The sequence below is a fragment of the Pseudochaenichthys georgianus genome, chromosome 3, assembly GCF_902827115.2.
Source record: "Pseudochaenichthys georgianus chromosome 3, fPseGeo1.2, whole genome shotgun sequence".
NCBI lineage: Eukaryota > Metazoa > Chordata > Actinopteri > Perciformes > Channichthyidae > Pseudochaenichthys > Pseudochaenichthys georgianus.
The window spans coordinates 16,592,729-16,609,649 of NC_047505.1; the positions used below are offsets into that span (position 1 = coordinate 16,592,729).

A 16,921-nucleotide genomic window follows, 5' to 3' on the forward strand; every position below is an offset into this window, starting at 1 on the left:
AATATGAAATTATAATAATAATAATTTAATTCTGCCCTTATATATATATATGTATATAAGGGCAGAATATGAAATTATAATAATAATAATTTCATATTCTGCCCTTATATATATGGGCAGAATATGAAATTAAATATTGTACAGTAAGATGAAATGATGGCCTGTGGAATGAAATTGTCTCTGAGTCTGGTGGTTTTTCTGGTGGAGTCTGGTTGTCTGGCTTTTTGTACCACCGACCAGACGGCCGAAGATTTTATATTTTTATACCAGTATAAATTAGTATTAATAATCGTCAGCTAAAGAATGTAATATTTGTAGTTTTGCTAGAGAAACACACACAGGTTCAGTCACTTTTACAATACAATTAACATATATAAAAGTGTAAGTAAGAAAAAAAACATCCAACCAAATTCTTCAATAACTAGCCAAGGTATCAGCCCCTAGAGGGCGGTATTATACGCTATATAGACTGGCTATTATTGATTTGCAGAATATCTAAATTTAGCATAAACCATATGTTATCAACTTTTTCACTAGTTCAATTTGGGTATATTTGTAACTGCTGATCAGTAATAAACGGTATTGGCGTTATTATTGTTGTCTTTATACACCTGTGGATATTGGCTGTTTGTTTCTCATCGGTAGGAAATATATGTCAGAACAGATACACTTCCTGTCCGCTTGCTTCTCAGAGAGTTAACTTCCGTTTAACTGAAGCGACGGATAGCTCGTTTGGTCTTTCAAGTTAAATACTTATTTGTACCCTTAATAAATTGAAACCCTCGACCAGGCAGTCATGTCTAGTCGCGAAACCCACGACATGAAGCTCCCTCCGATCCAGTCCACGGCCGGAGCCGTGCCGGTCCGGAATGAGAAAGGTGAGATGTTGGCCGTTAGCTAGCAGGCGGCTAGCGGCATGCTAAGTTAGCCATCTAGCTTAGCGTAACGCAACTGTTCACACAAATAACACTAAAAGTCTGTGTGAAACAATTAAAAGAGAATCATAAATACGTTAGGTGGACTTAATAGTAAACTACGGTTCATGTTACGAAGAAGTAGGAGATAATTCACCAGCCTCATAACTTGTTGTTTCATAATAAGAGGCCAAAACAGTCACATATTAGCGTGATGTGTGTCAGTGGGTCATAGGCTACTCTTGGCAACGTAGTGAAACTTAAAATGCCACAGCAGAACAACACTTACTACTGCTGTCATACATTATGTACAACAAATCAGTGATGGAAGAAACATTCAGATCCTTGAGATGGCTGTGATAATGGGCTATAGAAATTACATTGCCTTGATTCTGACAGTAAAAAAACAGGCAGCAGATAACACATACTTACTGATTGATGATACTTATGATTTATTTTAGTAGTTTTTAGTTTAAGATGTGCAATTTACACGTGGAGACAGGAATCATAACATTGTCATAATGTAAAAGTATGATCGTATGATGTGCTCAATCTCAACGACAGATACATTATATAAAGCTTTAGCAACTTATTCTTTATTACCCAAAAATCTTGGTATTTTCTTCCTTCTAAGTTTACTAGGTTGTTTTCGGGGTCCAGATGTGTCCTCCATAGCCTCAAATCCAGCAATATGAGCCTTGGAATCAAATGTCCGTATTGCCTGTAGTCTTTTACTTACAAACAAATAGATATTTTTCCTTGAAGCATCTGGCTGATTGGATTGCTCCTTCAAATAAACACATTTTAATTGTCCCCATGAATTATGGAGAAGATCAAAGTATGGGATGAGACATAAGCTGCTGTCAAAGTAGAACAGTTAAGTTATGGAGGAAGTTGGTGGAAGAAGTATTCAATATTTCCTATTGGATTGTAGTGGCAGCTTCCAAAACCTGATGAGTGCATCCCAAAAAAGATATTTGAATGAAATGAATCATCCCTCTTGTGAATCAACAACAATTAAACGCTCTAAACCTGACAAAGAAAGTGTGCTTGCAGAGATGTTACATTTCTACCCCTAATTAAAGTATTTAAATCCAAAAAGTAGATTCAATCCAAAAAAAAGCTACTCCCTTGTGGGATATTTTGTGTGTGTGTGTGGGACAGATTAAATAACAACCCTAGCCATTGAAAGCATACATGCTCAGAAACACATACGCTAACTGCTTATCTGTGAAATGTCCTGCTGATTGGATCCTTGAGTTCAAAGACCAAAACTAACGGTGTAATGCTAAGGGAGGAGATTATGAGAGTTTTTTTAAAAGTGAAATAAGTGTTAACATAGTGTTGTGAAGAACTCATTTAATTTCATTTTCATTTCAAACCTTTATTTAATCAGATTGGTCCCTTGAGATCATAGATCTATTTTTCAAGGGAGACTTGCAGCATATAGGTTCCACATGAAACAAAAAACAATAAAGGACATTATACATTATATTTACAGGATACATTTACATAGATATAGACATTTACAAGTGCCCATAATATCAACGAGCATTTCATTTAGCCTAGCTTTAAAAACATGCAGAGGAATGAGATTGCTCAGTTTCAATTCTTGCTGAAGATTGTTCCAAGCAAGTGGAGCTGCGCACATACAAGCTGTCTTACCTAAGACAGTCCTTGCTCTTGGCACATCTAACAAGACTACATCATGCGATCTCATGATGTTTTATCAACATTTAAAAGAAGCTTAAGCTCAGCAAGCTGAGTCTGAATAATGTTAAAAACAGCCTGTAATTTAACACCAGCCTCCTTAATGGAGGGACCTGCACAGTACATAACGGTATTGTCCGCATAAAAATGTAAAGTAGCTTCATCCACATTTTCACCTAAACTGTTGATATATATGGAGAATAAAAGTGGACCTAAAACAGAACCTTGAGGAACACCATTAGCAATGTTTAACCACTCGAAGACAGCCCATCAAAGTGAACACATTGGGACCTTTCAGAGAGGTAGTTTGCAAACCACCCCACTGCATGGCTAGATATGCCAATACTGAGTAGCCTCTGCTTTAAGATGCGATGATCAACGGTATCAAACTCTTATCTCAAAGACATTCGGCCCAACTTCAGAGGTTTCTTCCGAAACACCCTCAGCAGCATCAGGGGTGAGAAACCTTGTCTAAGCTCACCGTTGTCTCTGCTTCTCCCAGGTGAGCTGTCCATGGAGAAGGTGAAGGTGAAGAGGTACGTGTCGGGTAAACGTCCTGACTATGCGCCAATGGAGTCTTCGGATGAGGAAGAAGAGGACTTTCAGTTTGTTAAGAAGGGAAAGGAAGCAGAGGCTGAGGCGGAGCTGGAGGAAGAGGATGTCTCCGACCCACGTCTCAAACGCTTGCTCAACCGTGTGTCTGAGGACGTGGAGGAGAGGTAACCCGTCGTTTGTTTTGACTGTTAAGAATTTTCAATGTTGCTTCGATTTTAAACTCATTTGTACACGCTGCTTCCCTTCTCTTTGTCCTCAGACTCGCTAGACACAGACAGATCGCAGAGCCTGAAGTTGTGGCCGAGAGCAGCGAGGACTCTGATGAAGGCACATGGCACCCTGAGCGGGAGGAGAGTAGCGAGGAAGAAGAGGAGGAAGAGGAAGAAGTGGATGATGAAGTAGGTTTCTTTTGTGCCGTTTTAATTTGAACAAAACATAATGAGTGGCTTGTCACAGTCACTTAACAATTTCCTAATTCAAGAAAAGTTTTTAAAGCAGACTTTCTCATTGTGATCAGGAAATTGAGAGGAGGCGACAGATGATGCGACAGCGCGCCACTGAACGGAAGAGTGACGACGTAGAGGTGCTGGAGGTAGAGGAGGAAGGGAAGTCGGGGGCTGAGTCAGAGTCCGAGTCTGAATACGAAGAGTACACAGACAGCGAGGATGAAGCCGAGCCACGACTCAAACCTGTCTTCATTCGCAAGTATGCAGTGAAACCACCGTGCCTTTAACTCCTGACTGTAGCTCAGTGATCTCACTTTACGGCTTTAGCGCCTTGACCACAAACATCTCACTTTCATTGTTTGACTTGAAGGGTAAGGTCAAGTAAATACAGAATATTCATAAAAGAGATGCATTCATTGAAGTGATATACCGTTGTTGTTGTTGTTGTTGTTGTTGTTGTTGTTGTAGTAGTCGGATACTGTAGTGCATTTCCCTTTTTGGTAGTCAGAAATGTTAATGATACTGGCTTGTATCGGATGAAAAACAGAAAATTGGATCCAGGTCCAAACTTAAAGGTCCCATGTCTTGGCCACTTCTACTGATCATATTTCCATTGGTGAGGTCCACTAGAATAGAACTCACATTGGTTTCTCACACAGCATCTCTGTATAGTATGTGTATTCACTCTCTGTCCTACACACCTTGTTGGAGCTCCTGCCTCCTCCCTATGAGCCCACTGTGCTCTGATTGGTCAGCTCGCCTACTCTGTTCTGATGAGTCCACCACCGTTACAGCGGAACATCAGTGTTTATGCGATTTTACAATGGCGTTTGTTAGCAACCAGGAAATGACACCAGTAAGGACAAACAGATGAGAATGCTGCGTGGGGTCTGGGTGCCGTGTTGGGGGGACGTTGCAAGGCTCGCTGCTGCGAGGAGCGGACAGTGAGACACAGCGAAACCCAGCCCGAGCACACGCACACACCCGCAGCCTGGCTGTGAGTCTGTGTGTGTGCTCACACAGAGACTCACAGCCTCGCGGCGTCGCCTCAGGCTGAGAAATCCGCGAAGCTGCAGCTGAGAAAAGATTGTGTGTGTGAGGAAGTCCGCGGATTGGTCCAAACGTAACGGCTCCGCGGACATAAGGTAACGGCTCCGTGGATTGGTCCATTTGAACCAATTAGTCCATTTGGGTATGGTTACGTCACCATACCTAGGAAGAAGAAAATGGAAAAAGAAAAATGTCCAACGAGGCGTTCTGGGGCAGCACAGACAGGTCTTTGCTGTGTTAGAGTTTTACTCGCTACAGGGTGTACTTTGAGGGTTTGTGACTCTGCAGACCGTTCGCATGCAGAAAAACCTTGATGGGTAATAACCGGAAAGGCATGACATGGGAAAATGTTTTTGCATATATTATTCTCAAAATGAGTCTCAAACATAAGTGAAATTATTTTTGCAAATGATCTGACACTGAAATGGAGTTTTGACCATCATTAATCTGTGTTCTTTGTTTGTCTGCTCCGCAGGAAGGACAGAGTGACGGTGGCGGAGCGGGAGGTCGAGGAGCTGAGGCAGAAAGAGCTGGAGGTCGATGCCAAGAAGCAGGTGGAGGAGCGGCGGCGCTACACCCTCAAGATCGTGGAGGAGGAGGCAAAGAAGGAATTTGAGGAGAACCGACGCACGCTGGCTGCTTTGGAAGGTCTGGACACTGACGGAGAAAACGAGGAGGAGGAGTACGAAGGCTGGAAAGTCCGAGAGCTGAAACGCATCAAGAGGGACCGAGAGGCCCGAGAAGTGTGAGTAAACAACGATATGACTACACATGGTGTATTTAGGACTTTCCTAATGAGCGGTGTTCTGTCCTCAGCATGGAGAAAGAGAAGGCCGAAATCGAGAGATTCCACAACCTGACGGAGGAGGAGCGGCGGGCCGAGCTGCGCAACAGCGGCAAGCAAGTCACCAACAAAGCCAGCAAAGGAAAATACAAGTTCCTGCAGAAGTACTACCACAGAGGAGCCTTCTTCATGGTGAGTCACACACAGAGCAGAACCATTTCACTAGTGGATGTACTTTACAATACTCTTCACTTTTCAAGCCCAGTGGAGACATTGAAGAGAATGATAGGGGTGATTTTCTGATGTCCGAACATTACATTTCTCTAGTTTTGTCAAATAGCATACAGGTACATTGACTGCTATTTATCCATTTATGATTTTACTTTTTTGTCCTTTATTATTCATTTCATTTAAAGAAGGTGCTACAAACTTTTATATTCTAGCAACTGTATTGGTACGGAATAACCTCCTTGAAAAGCTTTCAGATTCTAGTGATGTAATTACTTTATTTAATAAGTTGTTGAATAGTTCTATTATCATTTTTACAGATGAACCTATATGTTTTAACATTTAGATTATTGGACCAATTTGACCTCCAATTAGTTTTAGAGAAAGCTTTTCTTAAGGGACAATTGATGACCCATACTGCAAATGACAGTACAGAAATACTTTAGATTAGTTAGAAATGTATCCATTATAAATATGTTACAACTATAACATTTCCTGTCCAGAACATATCGTTGAAGTTATTTTAGTTTACAATCGTATAGTTTGATTTGTGAATATTGAGCTGTGCTTGTTGCAGTGCGTTGTGGAACTGTTAACATGACTTCTGTTACAGGATGAGGAGGAGCACGTGTACAAGAGAGATTTCAGCGCGCCTACTCTGGAGGATCACTTCAACAAAACCATCCTCCCCAAAGTCATGCAGGTCAGCTGCTTTCACTCGTATTTCACCTGCTACACTACACAATGTTGTTGTAACTTAATGTCAATCATTTAGTTTGTGTATGATGTAGGGCTGTACCCGAATATCCGTTCATTGGAGTACTATTCGGGTTTCAATTTCGTTATTCGTTTTTTTGTTGTTGAATTTATTGAAATCTCCAATATCAACGTAATTCGAATATTCGCTGCGGATTACTGCCGAATATCCGGAGCCCGAAAACTGGTATTCGAGACAGCCCTAGTATGATGGTGCAAAAACATGGAACTGGCAAGATTCCAACTTGAGTTTCAATGTTGTTGCTGCTCCACAGTATAACAAATCTTACATCAATTAGATTAAATTATGAACGTAGGGAATTTGGCAACTTCCTGCCTTTTTTTAAATATTTATTTTGTTAGTCAATCGCAAGTGTTAATCCTAATTTGACTTGCCATATACCATGTAAACTCTTGATTTTTCCCCTTGTCTTAATTCTTGAGGAAGAAACATTTTAAACAAAATGCACAAATATATATAATTATTTACCTGCTTGTTTCACACACAAAAAAAAAGTGTGCCTCTGTAAATGGATGCTCCTATTCTGACTCGATCTGTTCTGGTTTCTCTCTCCCTCTAAGGTCAAGAACTTTGGTCGCTCTGGACGCACCAAGTACACCCACCTGGTGGACCAGGACACGACGTCCTTCGACTCGGCCTGGGCCCAGGAGAGCGCTCAGAACAGCAAGTTCTTCAAGCAGAAGGCGGCCGGCGTGAGGGATGTGTTCGACCGGCCCACAGTGAAGAAGAGGAAGACCTAAGATGTGACGAAGACTTCAGCTTCAGAGACTGTTCAGAGGCACAGCCTGCGGAGTTTATCTCCTGGATTTTTGCTGTGGAAGGAAAGCAGCAAATAGACTGATTCCACTGCTTTGATCATATTGATGAAGAGTTCTTCACCCAGGAAATAACACCATGATTTCAAATGATTGTTTCCAAAAACCAGAATTAAGATGAAGCAGGGTTTCTATTTGCAATTATACAGAATCTTCTCTGTTGGTAAAGATATTGGTAAATTCTATTGTCCTTTTACAACAGTGAGTTTTTGTAATAATCAGCTAGTGTCGACAGTATGCATATCCTTGTGTCGACAGTATGCATATCCTTGTACCGACTTCCTGCGTTACCGTTTTGTTTCAAAGTACAGGCATTGTAACTTGGTTTGCTTGCGTTTAAATAAAACTAGTTTTTTTTTCATTTTTAATAATTTCCCACATTAATCACTAAGTATTAACTCCGGTCACACAAGTACTCAGGTTAACTTTTATTTTAAAAAACAAAACAAAAAGAAGTGTAAAGGTTTTTCCACCACAGTTTAACCACTGAGTTCAATCCAGTCTCCTGGAAGAAGAAAAAGCAACCAAAGTGAAGCAGTCCAGTGTGTGAAAGCTGTTCAGTTGGTCAGAGTCACCAGCGCCTCCACCACGTTCCCCATGTGTTCCCTCAGACCGCGCTCTGCCACGGACCGAGAAATCTCCATCTCTGACATCTGCAACAAAACGGCACAACATGTGAGTGCTTCATCAGACATTGTTTAATAATACATTTGATTTAAGGGCGCTTTTCATAACACCCAAGGAAACTGTACAATTTGGTAAATATTCAAATACGTTTAAAGTCACAGAACACAAACAGGCAATCAGAGGAGCACATCCAAGTTGACACAAACGATAGGGACGGGTTATTCAGGTGAACCAGATGGTGAGCACTACAGTGAAAAGGCTCGTTTGAATAGGTGGGTTTTGAATGTGGTGATTGTCAGGTGTGGGACCTGTGCAGCTAAAAGCCCGAGCCCCCATGGTGACGAGGGGTGGGGTCGGGATAGTTAGCAGACCAGCAGAGGCGGTATACTCCTGAAGGAGGTCAGACAGGTTGTGGTGAGCAGGAGCTTTTTGTAGTTGATCACAAAAATGCTTTTAATGGAGAACAACTCACGTCTGGAATTCAAATAGATGACACCTACACCCTTGCAACCAATTGAGATGCAAATGATCAAAAGTACATTTTCACACCCTTGTGCATCAAGAAAGAGCAAATTATGCAGCTGCTTAATATATACAATCTTGTATTAAACCTTTCCTAAAGAGAAAAGGCTGTTAAAGCATCAGATTATTGCTCACGGACGGTTAATAAACATGTTTAGTTCATGTGGTTAAGTGGACCAAACAGATTAATGAAACAGAAAATATATATATATTGAGAGAAAATCTTACAATTAGTTCCACATCCTCTCTCTTGATGGTCACTTTGGCCAACTCTTTTTCTCTGAAAAAGAAACACATAGTGAGCTGCAGATTTGAGATGAATACTAGAGAGGAACTGCTCAAAATGGAGAAATATGAATCTGATGCTGCTGGGTTAACATTGATCTTGTAAAAAAAAAAATACAACAATAATCTTACCTCTCTTGTTTGGCTTTCTGTTCTCGTGACCTTCTGTCTCCAATCACTGACATGGCCTGAAAGAAAAACATTTGTTATTCATAAATGTATGTTTTAACATTGTTTAAAATATCAGTCAACTTTACCACAAAAAGAAACACATACAACAATATTCAACACAAGTAAATAAAAGTGGTACATTTAGCACATTTTACTACAAGTAAAATAAAAATATTGGGCCATTACCAGATCATTAAAAAATTATTAAAACGTGTGTATTGCTAGATATGTCACTGTTATACATACAAGATACCTCTGATTTTTTACTTTCTGAATCATGTAACAAAATAAGATAAACACCTGGGCTGAGAAATGTACTTGGCTTAATTTAAAACACATTAAGTCATTAAAGCATTGCCAATGATGGGATAAAGAAAATAACTATAAGTTGAGCAGCACTTGAAACGATTGGCTCTTTGAAACCTGATGTTCTTATATGATTCTGTTTTCCTCAAGGTTGTGTCTTCCTGGTCGAATGTACTTATTGTAAGTCGCTTTGGATAAAAGCGTCAGCTAAATGCAATGTAATGTAATGTAACTAATCTGAAAAGTAACTAAAGCTGTCACAAATGCAGTGGAGTAAAAGTACAATATTATATTTACCCCTGATATGTAGTGGAGTGAGTTATACAAATCCATAAAGAGGAAATATTCAAGTTAAGTACAAGTACCTTCAATGTGTTATACCATCAGTGCTTAAATGTTCTTGTTATATTCCACTACTGTCCCTTTAACAAGTAGGCTCATTGAGGCAAAGAGGGAAGTAACGTTAGCTTTAGCTAGCTAGCTCGGAGGCAGTTCACTACACTTCTACACCAGAATTGTATTGTTTCGACTCGAGCAAAAAACGTATAAAACACCAAGGACATATCTTTGACACAAATCCTTGGTATAATATCACTAAACAGCTGTATTACATGTGCTGGGGAGGAAGTAGCGACAGTGCAGCCGACAGCGGCCGCATGTTTCCCGGCTAGCGTTAGCCCGGAGCTCTCACCGTTTCTAAATCGGAGCTGGAGATCTCCTTCTCCTCCGCGTAGTCTGTGACTCTCTCGAGGTCAGCGGCTCCGCTGTCATGTTTGCGAGGCTTTTCTGCTGGTTTCCCCGTGCAGTTATCCTCGACTTCCAGGTCCAAATCGACGTCTCCCTCTGCTGCCATGTTTGCTAATGTCAGGCCGGAACCAAGAGGAAGGTTCCTTCGAGCGTCGGAGGCAAAACGGGGTAGTACCGGAAAGATCGTGTAAAGGACGAGATTTAAAACAAATATTTGGATATATCTTTTATCAAGTATGAGTCTGGGATCTCAATTTAACTGTATAATTGATACACCAACTTTATATGATTTATATGATGATTTATACTTACCCATACTTACTCATAACCTATGTTTTTTGTCAAACATACATTTACTTTTTTTTTTGTGACCAAACTTTGTATTGTTTTTTTTGTTGCCCTCGCAGAGGGACTTATATACACAGATACAAATTATATAGACAATACAAAAAGAAAAGACAAAGAAAAAATATAGGGAATCCCTTTCCCATGATCTATATCATTTTACTCTCCACAGCTGCAGCAACAAACACACATAGGCTACTACAGCACTTGTTGAGGTTCCTGTATGTACAGTGAGACACATTCGTGTGTGTTGTATAACTCACCACTCAGTCTGTGAGTCGTGCACATATTCCTCCTTAATTAGCTCCAGGTTCAACTTCTTTGCTTGATTATTCTCAAAGCATAATAAAAACAGTCCATTAAAAGCAGGAAGTCATCACACACACACACACACACACACACACACACACACACACACACACACACACACACACACACACACACACACTGATGGGAGAGGCTCTTTTAGCATAGAAAAAAATAGAATCCAGGAGTATTTCAGCACATTACCTGCACCTGTTGGTCAAGGAGCATCGTGGGTGTGTTTGATTTGTGTTACTTAGCATGCTCGCTGGGTTGGTTATTACATTAGTGATCAATTAAGGTATATGCAACCTTTTATTAACTTTTTCAAGGTACATTAATGCCATCCCTAACTCACGGTCACATGATCCTTAAATTGAAAGTGTTCTTGTGCATTGTTTCGGAAACATTCACAGCTAACCTGTCTCATTTTCTTTTCATTATTTGTCCTGCTGCTGTTGCAGAAATTCCAGCAGATTAAGAGGTGATTTGAAGGGCACCTGGACTAGACAGTTATTACACAAGATAACCGTATGATGAAGTCATAACGCAGGACCTGCCTTAGCTGTAGTGGCAAATACCCCTCCACAAATTGACATGTAATCAACATTCATAAAGCCATCACAGTGAACAATGGGGTTCTGGGCCACTGTTCTGCTTTGGTGATCCAGTGTATCTTTAAACAATGTAAACAAACATATACATTTCCAAAGTTCTGCATTGTTTTTTATGCCATACTGAAATAAACACTTACAATGATTTGCTTAAAAATACAATACAGCAAAGGTATTTACAGGTGAATGTACTGAATATTCCAAGGTACATCCAAATCGTTTATATATCTACGAACAATTGTATTCTTTTCAGGAGAAGTGTTTAAAGAACTTCATAATAATCTTTGCTCCACATCAAAAAACATGTTGTCCATTCAGGTGAATTACTTTAAAAAAAAAAAAAATGCTCTGCTTTGTCTGTGTTTTCCTTTAAGTGAATACCTTCATTTATTTTTTAATTACATTTTGATTAGCAGGATTGAGACCATATATTATAATATCTGATCGGTCTACTCTCTTGTTATTATCTGAGAGATAAGAAGAAGATAACTGGATAATGCATATTTTAAATATCTGGATTACCAAATCACCCCTGTGCTCACGGTGGTTCTATTCCTGTCTGTTATAAGAGGTTTACATGTGCTTTAATACAAATAGCCCTTCAACCATACTGCAACAGGTTTTCCGTCTCTGGAGACTTCTTCAGCTCTGAGCTTTTCTCAATCCACCTACCAATAATCAGATTAAAGGAAAGGCAAACCTGCTCATGAGAAGCACAAAAACACCGCATTAGTTTAAGGAGATGCACGAAGTGATAGAACAAGAGTCAAAGGAATGGCACCGGGGTGGGAGAGACATCGCTGTTGCCATGCCAACTCCTTCATCCTGCTGTATGACTGATGGCTGTCTGACTGTTTTCCGATATTGATTATTGCTCAGGCCTGGGGGACGTGATGTCGAGACACTGGCTGCGTACTCAGGTGAGACTCTGCAGCATGGTCCTAAGATGACAGGTGTTTCTCTATGAAGACAAAATAAGGAACCGTGAACAAGGACAATCACACAACAAATGTGTGCAGTGAAATGGTTTATCTCAAGTGGTCTTTTATTTTGAAAAAGAAAAGGAGTATTGCCTTTAACCCCAATATGTAAGATATCAACATCTATACTTTAACATGTAGTGCAGTTTTCACACTACAGTATAATGTAGTTGTAAGCAGCAATTCTATGGAGACATTCTTTATATGATTGAAACTACATTTTAATGTATTTATTGTGTTGTTCCTATAATTATACACCAGCCAACCTCTGGCTGGTCAAAGCTGGCATAATGGACAAATGCATTGCAAAATACACAGTGTTTACAAATATATTAAAGTGTTATAAAGCATTCGTTCCTTTTTATATACTACTCATTAAAATACTTCTTTAGCTACTTGATCTATCAGAGAGGAACACCTTTATTGACAAGGTATTCTGATTTAAAAGAATTGTCATCAAAATGTAACCAGAAAACTAACAAGGATGCATTTATTTAAGGATGCATGTATTCAATGAAAGACAATTACCTGAATTAAAAGGAAAAAAATCCACCCTGAAAACGTTGCCATTCGGTAAAATCCCTTGTTATTATTCAAATAAGAAAATAAACTATGTAAACACCCAAATGTTCCACACATGTGAATGTTGAACATGTCCTTGCTGCATCAATGTCCCCGATAACAGCTTCCTCATTTCCTCGAAGGCTCTCCACCACTTTTTGGAATCCTTTGTCTTTTGAGGTCTATTTAAAAGATCATAATTAGTCACAATTCACGGGTCATACTCATGTCTATGTGATATCAAGTTGTCATCAGAAGCTGTAAAGTAGTATCATGTAAAGTATACACTGTAGCATTTAGATATCTGTAGATTTTGATCTAAGGTGTTTCACCTCAACAGCCTAAAACACAAACTATGAAGGAGTGGTTGTATAGTTTCGGCCATGTAATATAAATGATAACCACCGCGAAAAAGAAAAAGAAAATCAAACATGAGCTTCTTTTTACTTTTCACCAAAGTCGAGCCATTTCTATGTGAGTTAAAGAATGTGGTACAGATACTGACTCTTCTAATAATTTCTCCTCAGTCTAATTCCTTGTGCACCCATTCATGCCACATTATGAATGGGTGCATTGTGTTTCTATGGGATGGACAACTCTTTTTGCAGCTGTATCATTTACAACACCCAGATTTGTGCTCACCTACATCTAAAACAGGTGAAAAAGACAATGCTGCCACAAACCGTTACCCCTTTGTTATGCTCGGAAAGAAATGAATAATGAACGAGTCATTTTTTGTAAACAAGCTTGGATTTCAGCCAGCAGTTATTGCGCAAGCCTATTGAAACCATAGATTGAGCACTTTCACTCAAGCGGATATTTGCATCCGCTTATTTGCTTGTGTTTGTCCTCTTTGGCACGACCTCCTCGTCCACTAGGCAGCGGCAATTATCTGAGAGTGAAAGGGGCCCCCAGGAATGCCATCGGAGCAACACGTGTTTATCACAGGGAATCACTGCTTTACACCCGCTCGTGTTGGACGGAGTAGTCCAAAGTGACATCAAGGATAGTATTTATTTTTAAACTTGTGGATGTTTTTGGTTCTAAGATTGTCGCATAATGTTCATTTCTGGTGGGGTTATCAATATCTGTCCTGGAGGAAGACATGATATCTGAATTCCTAATCAGGAACATGTTTTGTTTAGCTCTTATTTGACTTTTTAAAGCCAATGTTCTTATTCAGTCCAATATCACACATCATATATTAGCCTAACAATCTTTACAACACCTTCTGTCCTTATAGACCCTGAATTTGGTTAAGAAGAAACGAACCAAAATAAACTTTAACATTGAATAAATGGAAGAAACTTATGGAAGAATCACTGAAAGGGATCCCTCTCCCTGGACGGACAGATATGAAATATACAGTATGTTTTGTGTACAAAATAAACCATCACTATAAAATAAATGTTAAACAAGGATGACCTACACACATATCCGCTTCAATATGAATGCCTGCAAAGAGAATACGATAGCAAACAGAAGCACATCCGTTTTTAGAAGGGACGGGAAGGAGATGGGAGCTCAGAGGAACACTAACAAACTGAGGGTTAGAGATATTCAGTGGTTTCCCTGAAAGCTAAGGCAAAGGATGAGTCTGGGTGTAAAGGCCTTTAGATGCCCGAGTGACTGGACCCTACACTCTTCCATAAGTGGGTCAAAAAGGACCCGTATTAGAATAATGTGTGTTTTTATGCCGTTTTTGTCATTTTGGTTAAGAAAAACAACTTGTATAATATTTAGTATTATATTTTGGTTCACATTAGAAATATTTTATATTTAATTTTTCACTATTTATAATTTTAGACATTTTCTTTATATTTTGATGAAAAAACGTTTTGAACATATCGATGCAAAGATCTCCGCTATTCTGAGACCCTCACAGTATTCCAGTCAATTTTCAAAACTCATCTCTTCTCCTCTCATAGCCCCCCCCCCATCAATCCATGCCGGTTGATCAAGTTTGATAGTCCTATACCCCCCACCCTAACCTTCCCTTATATTGAAAAGCGATTTTGAGTCCTTGAAAAGCCCTATAAAAATATAATGTATTATTATTATTATTATTATTATTATTATTATTATTATTATTATACTGACAGGTATCAGATCTTGCTGTGTAAATCAATCTTCCTGAGAGGTGTCACTTATGATGAGTCTGTGGTCTACAGAGAATGTATTCCTGACAGCAACAGGTGATAAGAATCAAAGGTTCCCATAGGATCCCATAGAAAATGCATGCGGGTCATTTTTCACCCACGTATGGAAGCTTGGGGTATTTCTTAAAGTGTATAACATTTAAACTTAAAATTTGAATGGCATGATATCCAAAAGATGTTTTTTGAGGAATAGCTAGAATATGAAATGATAAAAAAATGTAATTACAAAGATACTTCAAGAAAACCACCTCACCGGGTCAAGAAAGACCCACTAATGCATCTAAGGGGCAAAGTAGCCTACGACTGATATCACTAAGCATCTTTTTCAAGTGCTGAAATGTAGTTTTGAAGATATGTGACAGTTGCTCCAGACTTATCAAAATAGATCACAGATTCTCATTAAATGCAAGCTTAGAGGTAAAAGCTTTTCAAGGTGATGCTTTGAGCACTAGCTAGAGGTGGTATGAGTTGTGGCCTTCAAGCTACTGTTGTAGTCCGTGTGCTCTGAGGACATCCCTCACTGGGTTTGTAAGGCCAAGCTACTTAGAGTCTGATCCTGAACGGACTGTTCCTCTTATTCAACCTCATGTTTGTTGTTACACTGTGTTCCTAGAAAGTGACCGTGTCTCTCTTTTAGAGCAGGTTTTTGGCACAGGCTGCTTCTTCCGACATTCATGTAAACAACTCAATCCACATTATTTTTAGTGATCAGTATTCATTAGGGGATTTTACCGATCTCAACAAATGTTCCCTTTGATACGCATTTCTTTCATAATATTATCTAAATATCAATAAAATAATATAGATAACTACTTGAAAACTTGTATCCACTTGTGGAAAAACACATATTATCACTTTACAATTTTCGCGTTCCATTTCCACTTAATCTTTTCATTACTTTGCAGATTCATATTAATAACACAAAATATAAACACCAAATGAATTGTTTTACTAATAATATGTTAGAATAAAACTTTAATGATCCCCGAGATGTAAGTCCCAATTTAAAGTAGTAAACATAAGCTGCAACATTAAAGCGATGAACACACGAATGCATCAATATTCTTAATACAGTAATATCAGATACATAATACTGCTATATCAACGATTATTGTTACTTTTGGTACTTTAAATACATTTCCACGCTTATATTTTGTAAATCTTGCAGAACTTTTACTTTGGGTAGTTCTACGGTTTATATCTTTCTAAATGTGTATTACCTCGACTGTTCATGACAACAACTATATTTTGAGAGGTCAGTTTAGTGATCTAATATTCAAAGAATGAACAGCTATTGTTACCATTGTTTGTAGATCTGTTCACCTGTGTTTCATCGGGCACACACAGCATCTACTACAGCTCAGGTAGGAGCAAGTGTGTAAGAGTTGAGATGCAGTTTGATTGGTCAATCAGTCTCTTGGTCAGTGACGTTTTAGAGAGGGATACTGACAGCACGTCTGTGCCGCTGAAGGTCATCTATGGACAATGATGGGATTATCCCGACGCTCCGCCCTGCACACACTAACCCAAATCTAATCTGACTCTCTCCCCGAGCACTCAGAGCTTTTCAACAGCTACCAACACATCATGTCATTTCCCTGCTGCTGTGCCGTTCAGAACACAACTTCACTTTTATGAATAACAATAAACAGTCTCAAAACTGCTTTTACATTACCAACTATTATATCTTTTTTCAGAAGAATAAGGAAGTTATTCAGTGTTTTCAGAACAGTGAACCTCTAAATCTAAATGAAACACACTTTGAATGATAGTAGTGCATTAAAAGAGCAAATCATTTGAAACTAAAATAGTTGGTCGAACTTAATCTTTAGTGTCTACCTGTTGCCTTAATGGACGCCATCAAGCTGTGATAACATCCACTAATGCACCCTGCTTTAGTGGATTCCATCACAGACCTCCAGGCTGACCCACCACACTGTTTCTGTCGTAATGCTGTCATGATAACTTGTTAGGATTGTGGACTGTGTGTGTGTGTGTGTGTGTGGGTGTGTGTGTGTGTG

The 16,921-nt window shown here is 39.2% G+C and overlaps 2 protein-coding genes across 2 annotated transcripts; one reads left to right on the plus strand and one right to left on the minus strand.

Annotated features, from left to right (window-relative positions):
* Positions 1–686: 686 nt before the first annotated feature.
* mfap1 (microfibril associated protein 1) lies at positions 687–7,441 on the plus strand. Its single transcript, XM_034106643.1, has 8 exons — positions 687–878; positions 3,127–3,343; positions 3,439–3,577; positions 3,697–3,884; positions 5,151–5,420; positions 5,492–5,651; positions 6,301–6,390; positions 7,026–7,441. The coding sequence occupies exons 1-8, from the start codon at positions 797–799 to the stop codon at positions 7,203–7,205; spliced, it is 1,326 nt and encodes a 441-aa protein (XP_033962534.1). The 5' UTR covers positions 687–796; the 3' UTR covers positions 7,206–7,441.
* Positions 7,442–7,695: 254 nt separating this feature from the next.
* hypk (huntingtin interacting protein K) lies at positions 7,696–10,088 on the minus strand. Its single transcript, XM_034106648.2, has 4 exons — positions 9,883–10,088; positions 8,847–8,902; positions 8,658–8,709; positions 7,696–7,933 (listed from the first exon to the last, which is right to left on the minus strand). Exons 1-4 carry the CDS (start codon positions 10,042–10,044, stop codon positions 7,838–7,840), a joined length of 366 nt encoding a protein of 121 aa, XP_033962539.1. The 5' UTR covers positions 10,045–10,088; the 3' UTR covers positions 7,696–7,837.
* Positions 10,089–16,921: the final 6,833 nt, after the last annotated feature.